Source organism: Nanorana parkeri, unplaced genomic scaffold, assembly GCF_000935625.1.
Source record: "Nanorana parkeri isolate BGI_ZX_2015 unplaced genomic scaffold, ASM93562v1 scaffold113, whole genome shotgun sequence".
Lineage (NCBI taxonomy): Eukaryota > Metazoa > Chordata > Amphibia > Anura > Dicroglossidae > Nanorana > Nanorana parkeri.
Window position 1 is genome coordinate 1,710,630 of NW_017306381.1, and position 12,888 is coordinate 1,723,517.

The following is a 12,888-nucleotide window of genomic DNA, read 5'->3' on the forward strand; positions in this document are numbered from 1 at the left end:
AAAGGGAGGCGACCAAGGATCTCCGGGTATCCCTTGCATTTGACACCCTCTAGAAAGGTAGTAACCTCCTGGAAAAGATTACATAAATCGTCCACAGCCGGACATGTAGTTCACAAATGAAGAATTAAATTTACACAACATTGTGCAGCAGTGGGACATAGAGCAGACGGGTTCTTGTTTGTTGACAGCAGGATATAGACTTGTATAGCTTTCTTCAATTAACAGTAAAATGAGCAAAGTGCTAATTCGTTAATCTCTGCTCTATTAAGGACTGCCCACTGCTGTGAGAATATCTGAAGAGGAACCCAAATGTCATGTGAGTGGCCTGAAGACATCTGAAAAAAAAGTATTGAAAAATAGCATAAAACCTGGGGGACCATCGGGAAGGAAGGGGATGGAACCCGGAGTTGGATTTTAAGCAGGTCCATTAAAATGGATAGCAAACACACACCTGTATCAAATACCAGGGAAATCTTTATACTGGGCGTTTTCCCAGTGAAAAAAGAAACACAATAAATTAAATACATAAAACACATAATACAAGCAGTAACATGCATCACAAATGTGAGCTCCTGCATATGTCTGTGAAGGGTCTCATTTATCCAGGTCATGGTATTGCTAGTTGTAGTTAGTCACATTCAGTTGGACCTATTTGGTAATGTTGAAGACCTTCCACCACTCATCCAAGTGTCTTCCTCAATTCTGTGTGTGTCAGGAACATATCACTGCATCAGGAACAGGCTGGTAATTCTGGGATATGTTCCTGACACATACTAGAGCTGAGGAACGTCTTCAACATTACAGAACAAGGCCAGTTGAATGTGACTATCTCCTACTAGCTATGCGTGAGAGTCCACATTGCATCTTTATGACAAAAACACTGACAGACACACACACAACCACAGGCACAATCTCACACACTCAGATATTCTCTCACACACACACACATATACTCACTTGAAAGATGTATACTTGTTTTTTCTTTTTTTAAGGTCCACCCAGTCTCCCTACCTCATGAGAACTGGAGTGGATCCTTAGCTTGGGGTCCAGTGTGGGCTGCTGTGCTGTGACAGAGCTCCATCATATGTGCATTGTTTGTACAGGTCCGTTTCGTGCCCTGCAGAGGTGCCAGGAGCCAGAATGTGACGTTAGTCTGGCCCAGGCACCTCTACAGGACACATGTGGGAACTGTAAGCAATGCACATTTGGATGGAGCTCCCTTATGGCCCACCCCCCCTCAAGCTGACATGCAGGGCCGGTCAGCATTTTTTGAATGGCTGCTCGGCGCGAGAACTGACAGTGCTGCACTAGGGGGAGTCTGAGGAGTTTCTAACCTAGAAAAGTTGGTTGGCATGTGGCGACCCACTGAACACAGGGTCGCGATCCACTTTTGGGTCACGACCCACCAGTTAAGAACCAACGCTGTACAGAGTATTTAGGCACAACAGAAATCAGTAAAATATCATTCATAAACTGAAAAGCGGTCACTAAGAAAATATGAGGTACCGGGTTCATAATTTTCAGTCTCCCACGGGCCTCCTTACCAATCGAGACATATAATCCTGCTCAGATCCACCTTTGGCGTTCTGGAAAGCCATGCAGATTCCCCATTTTCTTACCCACTCTATAGTGAGATCAGTGGGTATAGCCTTGTTGACGGATTGTGAAAAGATGTGTTTGGATCCTGACCCTGTTCGCCCTGGCCTTTGTGTCCTACAGTTTGTTAAATGACCCACCAGGTCAACCCTCCCCAACTTATCTTAATAAGTGCAAGAGGGACCCGGGATTTTCAACAACCAGTCCGCCAAAAAAGAATATGTTCAAGTCGGAGTTGACGGCACAGGCTGAATCATCCAGTAACTTCTCGTATAGATATGGGCATCACTATAATGTTTGCCGCTCCTGAGGCGGGGGGGGGGGGTGCTTGCGGTGCATGTAACTGTGGGGGGGTTTGTTGGCATCGCACATTACTAGGGTGGCTGCATGGTACCGGTACCACTATCCTGCATCCCGCCCAGCTCACTGATGTCACTGGTTGCCAGGAGCTACGCAGGACGCCAGACAGAGCATCCCACTCGGCTCCTGGCAACCAGTGTCGTCAGCTCGGTGGGATGTCGGCCAGAGCGTCACAGGTTATTATGTCATCTGAGGCAAATGCCTCATTATAGCGATGGCCCTCTCACAGGGTATCTGGTTGAGACATGGGCACTCAATTTCCCAGCTCAGCATACCTGCAACAACGGTATACTGATGAGCCTGGACTTGGTGCAAACCCAGATCAACTGAGTTTGCCCAAGCCTGCTCAAAACTGTGACTGCAACTTCCCCACTTCCTCCTCAAGTCTTCCATCAGCATGCCTTCTTAAAATAATGCAAGCCTATTAGATATTCCTAATTAACACAGAAGGCAGCCTGAGTAATGGCACAAAATATACTGTGCAGCTGAAACCGTTCCAGCACAGTAAACATTATCCAGTGTGTGCAGGAGATTTCTGGATGGTCACCGAATGATCACATGATTATAATTTCACATCTCTTCTCTCCATTGCTGCATTCCGGTTAAGGAAAGCACATGGACCTAACATGATCACCCGTTTCAACAGTTTACCTCACATTGGGTTCGTACAACACTTACAAAAAATAAAAAAAATGAAGAGCTCATTGACATCTTGAAGAGCGTCCCCCAAGTCAAAACTGATCACGTGTATTCGTTTTCATTGCGTTTGATCTCTAATTGTCACCAGTAGCACATTTCTGTAAACTCTGCGTTGTCCTCCCGTTCAGCACAGAATGAAAGTTAAGATAATTTCTTATCCTTGTCTATTCCGTGAGGAATTGTCCGTGCAAACATATGGATGGCTTTGAGCATAAACGCCAATAAGACGAGTGAAGAAGTATAACAGATGATCTGGAAAAGCAGCGATGGTTCTGTTCAGAAGAGGAAAATAATATATGAATCTATGGCATGGAAATATGATGTATTGGACTTTTTTTTATTCAAGTGACATTACACTCAGGAGTAAAATCTTAAAAATACATTCAGGTACCTTAACTATTAACAAAAATGTATCTTATTTGTGTATCACTCGGCTGTAGATCCTCCAATCATCTCTGAATTGGTGCTGACACTGTCCTTCCTTCTGGAGCGGGGCTACTTCTGTTCCCCATGGTCCCTGTGTGTGTTGTAAAGTAGTCAAAGCTCCAAGCTCACTCCCGGGATGGACTACAATCTCAGATTTAGTTTACCTATTTGTATTGAGATTGTAGTCCATCCCGGGAGTGAGCTTGGAGCGGTGACTACATTACAACACACACAGGGACCATGGAGAACAAAAGTAGCCCCCCCTCCAGAAGGAAGGACAGTGTCAGCACCAATTCAGAGATGATTTGAGGATCTACAGCCGAGTGATACACAAATACTACTACTACCACTTTATATTCTTCTCCACTGAGGAGCACAGGGCCGAAGTGTAAGACTTCCATTGTTGATGGGTCCCAGCCTTTGATATGACATGCAGCCAGGTCAGGTTCAGGTTAACAGCCTTGTTCACACCTGAACGTTTTGTAGCGCGTTCTACGCTCGACGAACGCTCTACAAAACGCTCAAAAATATAAATCCCATTGTATTCAATGGTCTCGTTCCCACCTTGGCGTATTTCCGCCCGTCCCTAACGCGCTACAAAACGGCCCACGCCTGAAAAGGTACATGTACTACTTTGGGCCGTTTTGTTGCGCGTTTCCATTGGGATACAGCCAAGTAGCCTTCGGAAATGCGCGTTTGTCGCGCGACTTTTTTACCGCGAATCGCGGTAAAAAAACGCGCGATAGACGCGCATATGCAATACGCCTAGGTGTGAACGAGACCTTGCCGCCAGGCACCTGTGGGTCTGCCACTCCTGCACTGTTCTCAGGGATTCCAATCATGCCCCTATCTACAGATTTCAGTTGCATCCTTTCATAAGGTCTGTCCAATCCATCTCCATTTACACTCTCGGATCTCTGTTGCAACCAGTCTTTGGTGACGCCACCGAAGAAGCTCTATATTATATAATTTTATATTATATATTTTTGTGGCCACCAGGCATGAATAATGTACCGCAGGCAATGATTTACAAATACCTGGAGTTTTTCTGTGGTTTCCACTGAGACTCTCCATGTCTCACTCGCACTAAGCAGCACAGATTTCACATTACAGCTAAAGATTTGAATCTTCGCACGAAGACTAATCTGGTTCGATTGCCATATGTTACGGAGGCCTGCAAAAGCGCCTCTGGCTTTTCTGATCCATGTGGAGATGTCAATCTTGGTTACAAATAAGATACATTGTTGCTAATAGTTAAAGTAGAACTATGAGGTGAGTGAAAATCACTCCTCATAGTTCTAGCCGACCTGTGACAATTAATCTGTCACACGCCGGCTCAATAGATCGGGAAGTGAGCGAACATATACCGTCGCTCGCTCACTTCCCGATCGTCTCCCTGCAGAGAGTGGTGACTGTCAGTCACAGCTCCTTGCAGGGATTCCCCCTCTCCCCGCTCCGATCCTCTGGGCGCTGACTGGAGGAAAGGACAGGGGAGGGGGCGGGTACAGCTGGCTTTGCCTCTAGATAGGCAGAGCCAGCTGTCACTCACGCAGCTGGGTGAATCTCGACCGTAATGTCGGGATCCGCCCCGGCTGCGGTGGTCTCAGTATACCGCAAACTGTAGCTGGCGATATACTGAGCTTTGGGTCATGGGAGGACGCTAGTTTTGGTCCTCCCGTGACCCTTAAAAGAACTATGGGGAAAAGCCCTGACCCCATAGTTCTCTTCTAAGGTACGGGAATGCATTTTTAAGATTTAACTCCTGAGTTTCGTGGCACTTTAAGATTAGAATACAGAATACTCGCATTTTCAGATGGAAAGTTCAACAATGGCAGCCTTTGCGCTTCTATAGTACAGGTTTCTTTTATAGTGACTGTCATGAAAAGTGCCCTAAAATATCCTGCAAAAGCTTTCCCACTGCCCAAGCTGCCAAATACCGCTCCATTCAACATGCACGGCTCCCCTGAAGTCGGCAGGAAACACTTCCGTGAATGCAGATCTCCACTCCCTCCCCTAGACATAGTGGTTCCTCCTGGTGACCTCCATGTCAGTACCGTGTCCTTAATGATGTGGCGGTCATTGGAAGGAACCATGGAGCACCGGAGGGGGGCTCTGGAGATTGACACTCCTGGAAATATTGTTTCCTAAGCAGACGTCGGTGGACTCATCCTCCAAAATGGATCAGTGGTTGGTGACATGGGCAGCAGGAAAGGCAAGTATTTATATTTTTCTTTTGCAGGGTATTTTTTGGGCAAAATTCAGGAAAAGGTCGCTTTAAAGAGTCCCTGTCACCAGACCATTCTTTTCTACAGCAATCTTCCTATAGGATTAAATGTGCAACTAAAGTATTTTACCTGTGAAAGCCATCCATGTGTAGACATGCAAATGTCCTGAGACTGCTGCTGTGTGCCACCATCTTGGACGTGATGTCGGTAGACTCAGAGCTGTCACTCATGTGTAACTCTAGTATTATTGCCCCCACATCTTCTCCAGCAGCTATATAAAAGATTATGTAGGGAGGTAAGGAGCTGGGCCAACATAGGCAGTAAATAGACACACCCAGAAAAGGAGAGGACTATGACGTACAAGGAGCGAAGGGTGGGCTGGGGACTCTTCTGAAGCAGTCAAATTTGCCAGCAAGTTCAGAAGGACACTGCACGTGAATGAAAAATACTGCAAGTAAGCATTTAAAAATACTTAACTTTTCTGTGCTTTGACCTGTAATTTTGTACGTCGGTGACAGGGTCTCTTTAAAGGACAAGTGCATGTAAGTACCTGACCCATACAGATATATGGTATCATCTATATCCATCCTAGCAGACAGAAAATTTGGGTAAAGGACATGATGAAGGTACCTGGCGCAGAGACAGTGATGTCAACCTGGATAGGCTCCTCGGCGGTCACGTGTGAGACAACACAAGAGTATACATCAGGAGGGGCTCCAGACTGAGGGATAGAGACCTGGAGCCGGCTGTTCAGATTGTATGTCCCATCGCTGTTCCTGCGATGGCTGGAGGTGACCGAGTTAGCGTGTTTCAGCGGTGCCCCATTCAGCTGCCACTCCACTTCCACATCCAGAGGATAGTAGCGGTCAGTGTGGCAGATCAAGGTCGGGACTGGCTCTTCGATCAGAGCAAGAGTAACCTGAGGAGGTTCTGAGAAAAAAAAGAGACACAAGTTAAGTTCTTGTCCCTAGAGACAGGATAACAAAGACACCGGCACTCCAAGTAATGAATCAATGGCGTCTGTTTATTGACGCATGAAACATAGCACAATGCATCAGAAAGCAACGTTTCGGGGTCTCACAAGATCCCCTTCATCAGGCAAAAAAATAATTTTGGCGAAGGTAAAATGAAGGTGTTCTTGGTGCTATGGGCTTTTAAATGGCTCCTGAGTGTCATGGAAGCTGGTTTAAAATATCCTGAACCTCTTCCTCACCAATGAAACTGTTAAATTACTCATCCACTCGCTTGTTATCTCCCTCCTCATTGGCCTTCCACTACACAGGCTCCTCCCCCCTTCAGTCTATCATGAATGAAGCTGCTAGAAGCATTCCCAACCGCTCAGTGTCTGCAACCCCCCTCTGACGATCCCTCCACTGGCTTCCATACCCCGCCCCCCCTCTGCCAATCCCTGCACTGGCTTCCACTCGCCCAAAGGATAAATTTCGAATAATTAACAACCACTTACAAAGCCGTCCACAACTGTGCCCCCGGCTATCTCCAACCTTGTCTCAAAGTATCATCCTAACCGTCCCCTCCGCTCTTCAAAAGACTTCCTGCTTTCTGACTCCCTCGTCAACTCCTCCCATGCTCGCCTCCAGGACTTCACTAGAGTCTCTCCTATCCTCTGGAACTCTTTACCCCCACCTGTCCGTCTATCTCCCACTCTGACTGCTTTTAGGCAATCCCTAAACACTCATCTCTTCAGGGAAGCCTTTCCCACCTCAACCTAACCTCAACCATCACGTTCTCAAACAATTCATCCCCACACAGCTACCTCCTCATGCATCACTTGCCCCTCCCTTTTAGATTGTAAGCCCTCAGGGGCAGGGCCCTCCTTACCATCTTGTCTTGAATTGCATTCTGATTATAATGTCTTCCCTATATTGTAAAGCGCTGCGCAAACTGTTGTCGCTATATAAATCCTATGTAATAATAATAATAACAATAATAACCTGTTATTGTTCCAAAACAAGGCCCCTCGTTAGCTGGAAACATGACCTTGGACACTACAGAGTGTAAAGACAGCACCCAGTTGGAGCCATCATGATTGGAAATCTTGCTTTATGGACCCGGGGGACAGTTGTACCCTTTCTGGACCCCTTACATGCACACCTTAGCCTCTATGTTTTACCTTTGATCTTCATCTGGAGGATTTGCTGTAGTCGGTGTGGTCCCAGGCTCACGGCACATATATAAGTGCCCTCATAATTCACAGTTAGCTGATTTATGGTCAGTGATGAATCTTCCTTCCTTTCCTGTGCCTGCTTTTCGACAGAGAAATGGGAGTCTTCTTCCGGGTCTATCTTTTTCCCTTTGCCATCCCTCTGCAGATGCCATTCTATGTCCACGCCTTTAATGTCACCCCACACTTCACAGGTAAACTTGGCTTCCTTGGAGACGGAGGCCCTTTGTGAAGGTGGACTGGATGACACCAGAAGATCCGCTGAAGAGAAACATCACAACATACGTAAAGAACTGGTGGTAGAAGATGGAGGAGATGAAGAGGAAAGAGGGACTAGGGAACTATGGGACAGGCAGGGACACTTGTGTGGTAATTTGTTAGCCAACTTGGTGACCTGACTTTTTCTCAGGAATATAGCTTGGTCACCTCTCTGCCCCCAAAGTGAAACACCATTCAGTCAGCTATATACACATTTTTAAATACATATACTGTATTTAAACTATGGATGTTCCAATACCGATACTAGTATTGGTATCGGGCCGATACCAGGCATTTTCACGAGTACTTGTACTCGTGAAAATGCCCCGATTCTTAAATTTTAAAACGGCAGCTGCAGTCCCAGTTCCCGTGAGGACCTCGGCAGCCTGCAGGGGACCTGCAAGTAGCTGTCCATGGCAGTGTCTGTCTGGTTCTATATCTCCTCCTCCTCCTTCCTGGCACAGCCATGGACAGACCCACACAGCACAGTACAGCCCCGGACATCGGTACTCTCCACAGCATAGGAACTGCCCGCAGAGCCCTGCAGAGAGCCACATGTCACCGGGTGAGACCGGCATGCAGCTTTGTGAGATGAATAATGTTCTGGGGACATTTTTTCTGCTCTGGGGACACGTGTTCTGCTCTGGGGACACGTATCCTTCTCTGGGGACACTAATTCTGCTCTGGGGACACGTATCCTGCTCTGGGGACACGTATCCTGCTCTGGGGACACGTATCCTGCTCTGGGGACACGTATTCTGCTCTGGGGACACGTATTCTGCTCTGGGGAATACGTGTTCTGCTCTGGGGACACGTGTTCTGCTCTGGGGACACGTATTCATTTTTGGTGACATCTTTATTTAACTCTGGTAAGAAATTTTCCTATAATCATTAGTCTTCTTGTCTCTCACATGTCCCTTTAAGAAAAAGTATCGGTAATTGATAAGTACCTGAGGGACAGTACTTGTACTTAGTCTTAAAAAAGTGGCATCAGGACATCCCTAATACTGTATATATGAACCGTTTTACCTGCCAGCGATTTTTGTAAATCTGCTCAGCCAGTTTTATTATTTACACACCCCTGCTACACTATGTTGTCACCTGTGGCATCATCAAATTGATCATTTTTTGCCAAACAGCCAAGCTTTCGGCTGCAAGAATGTTGATGAGAGGGGGAGAATGGGGACCAGGGAAAGCAAAATATACACAGCTGTTGTTCTGAGAAGTAATCTGGAAAACATGACCCAGTATCATGATTGGACCCGCAGACAGGGCAACAAATGTAGCATCTACCATGGTGAGCTAAAAACCTGACATCATCCTGTCACATGAGACGAGCAGCTTGATCCCCTCTACAAACGTGTATGGCGTGGGATCTGGTCACGTGACATGACACTCACCTGTTAATGGTATAATGCTTTTTTCGCTCAGGGGCTGGTCTGGATCAACAGCCGATCCTGCCTTGGCCACCAGGGCGATGTTCATCTCCGGCAGACGGATGTGGGCGATGTAGAACTTGGAGTACAGTGGGGTGATCTCACATACAATCTCTTCTCCCTCACATTCTACATGAAGCAGACGCTCCACAAATGGCAGAAGGGGCAAATTGGCTGATGGGGCGAGAGGAAAAATATACAACTTGTATTAAGATGGAGGGCACAAAACTGCAAAGCTTTGGCCGGATAGGGGATTGCTGGATGACGGGTACAAAATAAGAATCAAGGTGCCCGGATTCTGGTAGATGTGTACAATTAGAGATCTATTTATAAGCAATATGCAGAGCCATTGCCCTGCAAGTCTCTGTAATTGTTCGTTCTGCGCAAATGGATGCACTAAACAAATGGTCTTAGTAGGTCCACTGTCATTTTGAATGTCATCATGTAATACCACATAATGGCCACTAGATGGAGCCCCGGAGAATAGGAAATAAATACTTTACTGTGCTCCTTAGCTCCATCTGGTGGCCAAAATTGGGTATTTTGCATATAGCACTTTCGAATTAGAAAGAAAATGCACTAAGAATGTTTGCTTTGGGCTTTATGCGCACAGAACGAAGGTTTATGGAGTCTTACAGGGCGAATGGCCTTGCAAATTGTTTATGAATACACCCTACAGCACTAGCTGTTTGTATTATTCATTGTAAACCGCACGGTTGTTGCACGGTTTTTAATGCATAGAGATGTTGTCCTCACACCGCAAAGGTGTGATCAGCCTCCGTTGACTTCAATGCGAATCTGTGTTTTGCGCGATATTGCGCAACTCAAACCGCGCGATAAATCGCCTAGGTGTGCACCGACCCTTAGAAAGTTTCTAAAAATGTAGAAACACCTACTGCGTGTTTACATTAGAGGGCGGCTGGCAGGCTGCCAAGATTCAGCTCTCCGTAGAAAGTATTTGGAAAAAGAGCTGCGATTTCAGGACCTCTGTTGTGATTTTTGAAGATGAATTTCTCCACAATGCCTGTAGCTACAGAGGTGAATGAGGGCTAAACCCCCTTCCCCCCTAAATTTTAATAATTATTAGTTAAAAAAAACTTTTAAACTAATAATTAACTTTTGGCATGTGAACCAAACTTAAAACCTAAATGTTAATTACTGACCTGTGGCCTCAAAAATAGGCACCTCAGTGTCTTCTGGAGTCTGATAATCCGGCAGAGGCTCTGACTGCTGTTCTTGTGTCACCATGAGGTTGCGAAGGACAAGCGTCACCTTTTGTCGTGTAAATGAAAGTCCGGCTGCTCCCTGCTCCAGCATGACATATTCGCAGGGGAGGAGAACGTCTACAGGACGCTGAACATGGGGTACCGCCGCGCACTGGATCAGGGGACCTAAAACTGAAAGTGTTTGTTATTACTCCAGTGTCTGGCCTTAGCTGCCCTTGGCTACTGGCTCCTATATTTTTCTAACACCTCCCTTACTGCCCACCTACTGCTTTTGCCCCCCACCCAAATATCTGGCACTTCTAGGTATGAAGCATGCTTTTAGGGCCCATTCACAAAATATGCATTGGGCATTACTGCCCAACACAGTCCTAACGAATAGACAAGGCAATTCTCGTCATCGATTAGTTGGTTGGGGAAGGAGAGAGAGGGGGAGAGAGAGAGAGGGAGACAGAGAGAGAGAGAGAGAGAGGGAGACAGAGAGAGAGGGGGAGAGAGAGAGAGAGAGAGAGAGAGGGAGAGAGAGAGAGAGATAATTTTTTTTATACAACCAATCGATTAGTTGAAAAAAAATTTGGGTAACTAATCAATTATTAAAATAATCGTTAGCTGCAGCCCTAGTGCAGTCCCCGTAAACAAGGGAGCCATTGCCAATCAACCTCTAAGAATAACAGTTTCCTGGCTTCAATGGTTTTGGAGTCACTGACATTATATATATATATATTATAGACAGTTGTCACCAGAACAGAGATTCCATTGGGAGACCCCCACCCCTGTTCCCATAACAACTCAAAAATTTTGGATTTGTCCTAAACTTCCTCTACCTGAGACAACGGCCTCAGAGAGGACGAAGAGAGAGCGAATCTCCCCCAACATGGACAAACACACCAATCAAAACCAGACAGGGTGTCTAAGGATCACCATACACGTTCCAATCTGACTATATTTTTTGTACAATCAGCATTAGATTTACCAAAACTATGTAACATGAGGATCTACTGAATCTATCATGTTCTCAAATAATTCATCCCCACACAGCTACCTCCTCATGTATCACTGGCCCCTCTCTTTTAGATTGTAAGCCCTTAGGGGCAGGGCCCACATTACCATCTTGTCTTGAATTGTGACTGTAATGTCTTCCTTACATTGTAAAGCGCTGCGCAAACTGTTGGCGCAATATAAATCCTATCTAATAATAATAATGTATCAGATCAGACCCTTGCATGACATAGATCTAAAGGAGATTGTACAATCAGATTGTAAGGTATGTGGTGAGCTTTACACTTCCTCACTCTATCCAAAACTAGACGAAACGTTTTGTCCTTGCATACAATTTAATAACCCGATCTCGTCTATATGAGATACGTATTTTATTTTTACTTCCTGGTTCTGCCAACATCCCCTCCCCCCTCCATCCAAAATCCCCCCACCCCATATCGTCTCTTACTGCTCAGCGTCAGGCCAAGGAGTCCAATTGTCTTCATGTCCGGGTTCGATCCAACAGGGACAACCACAACAGTCCACCGAGCTCACCCGGCGCCGCTCACAGATATACAGCAAGGAGATGAAGTCACACTGCGTAATAAAACTCAGACAGCCGGTGTAACCGGTCACAGTGTAAAGAAGACACAACCACCCAACAACCGAGACAATGTAACAAGTTTACAAAGTATCAGCACACCGCACATCCATTGTGTGACCCTCCGCACAGCACACCAGTGTGATCCAGACTTACACAAAGTACACGCACTGCACACCTACACACACAACACACACCGTACACCGACACACACGGCACACACTTCACACACACAGAAAATGGCAAATGCATTCTCACAGCTTCACTTTCACTTTCACATTTCAACAAGTCACATGACACTTCTATCCATATAACGCTCTGCACTGAAGCTGTGTTCTCATTTAAAAGTGACTCTGCACAGTATCACTTCTCTTGTCCTGTATGCCGGGTGTCATTCTCAGTATCTATTCTTATTCTGTATGCATGGACTCTGCACAGTATCACTTCTCTTGTCCTGTATGCCGGGTGTCATTCTCAGTATCTATTCTTATTCTGTATGCATGGACTCTGCACGGTACCACTTCTCTTGTCCTGTATGCTGGGTGTCATTCTCAGTATCTGTCCTTCTTCTGTATGTATGGACTCTGCACAGTACCACTTCTCTTGTCTTGTATGCCCTGTGCTGCCACTCTGCTCCAAGGTGCTGGCTCTGTCTATGGGGGAGGGTCTCAGGAGGGATGTGGAGGGTCTCGGGAGGGATGCGGAGGGTCTCGGGAGGGATGCGGAGGGTCTCGGGAGGGTCTCGGGAGGGATGCGGAGGGCCTCGGGAGGGATGCGGAGGGTCTCGGGAGGGGTGTGGAGGGTCTCAGGAGGGGTGTGGAGGGTCTCAGGAGGGGTGTGGAGGGTCTCAGGAGGGGTGTGGAGGGTCTCAGTAGGGGGAGATGCGCAGGCCAATGAAAAGGCT

The 12,888-nt window shown here is 46.5% G+C and overlaps 1 protein-coding gene across 1 annotated transcript; it reads right to left on the bottom strand.

The window, feature by feature from the left end:
- Positions 1 to 2,796: 2,796 nt before the first annotated feature.
- Positions 2,797 to 11,889, bottom strand: TAPBPL (TAP binding protein like). The gene is made up of 6 exons (XM_018553184.1): positions 11,853 to 11,889; positions 10,346 to 10,579; positions 9,147 to 9,356; positions 7,438 to 7,749; positions 5,937 to 6,236; positions 2,797 to 2,927 (listed from the first exon to the last, which is right to left on the bottom strand). The coding sequence occupies exons 1-6, from the start codon at positions 11,887 to 11,889 to the stop codon at positions 2,797 to 2,799; spliced, it is 1,224 nt and encodes a 407-aa protein (XP_018408686.1).
- Positions 11,890 to 12,888: the final 999 nt, after the last annotated feature.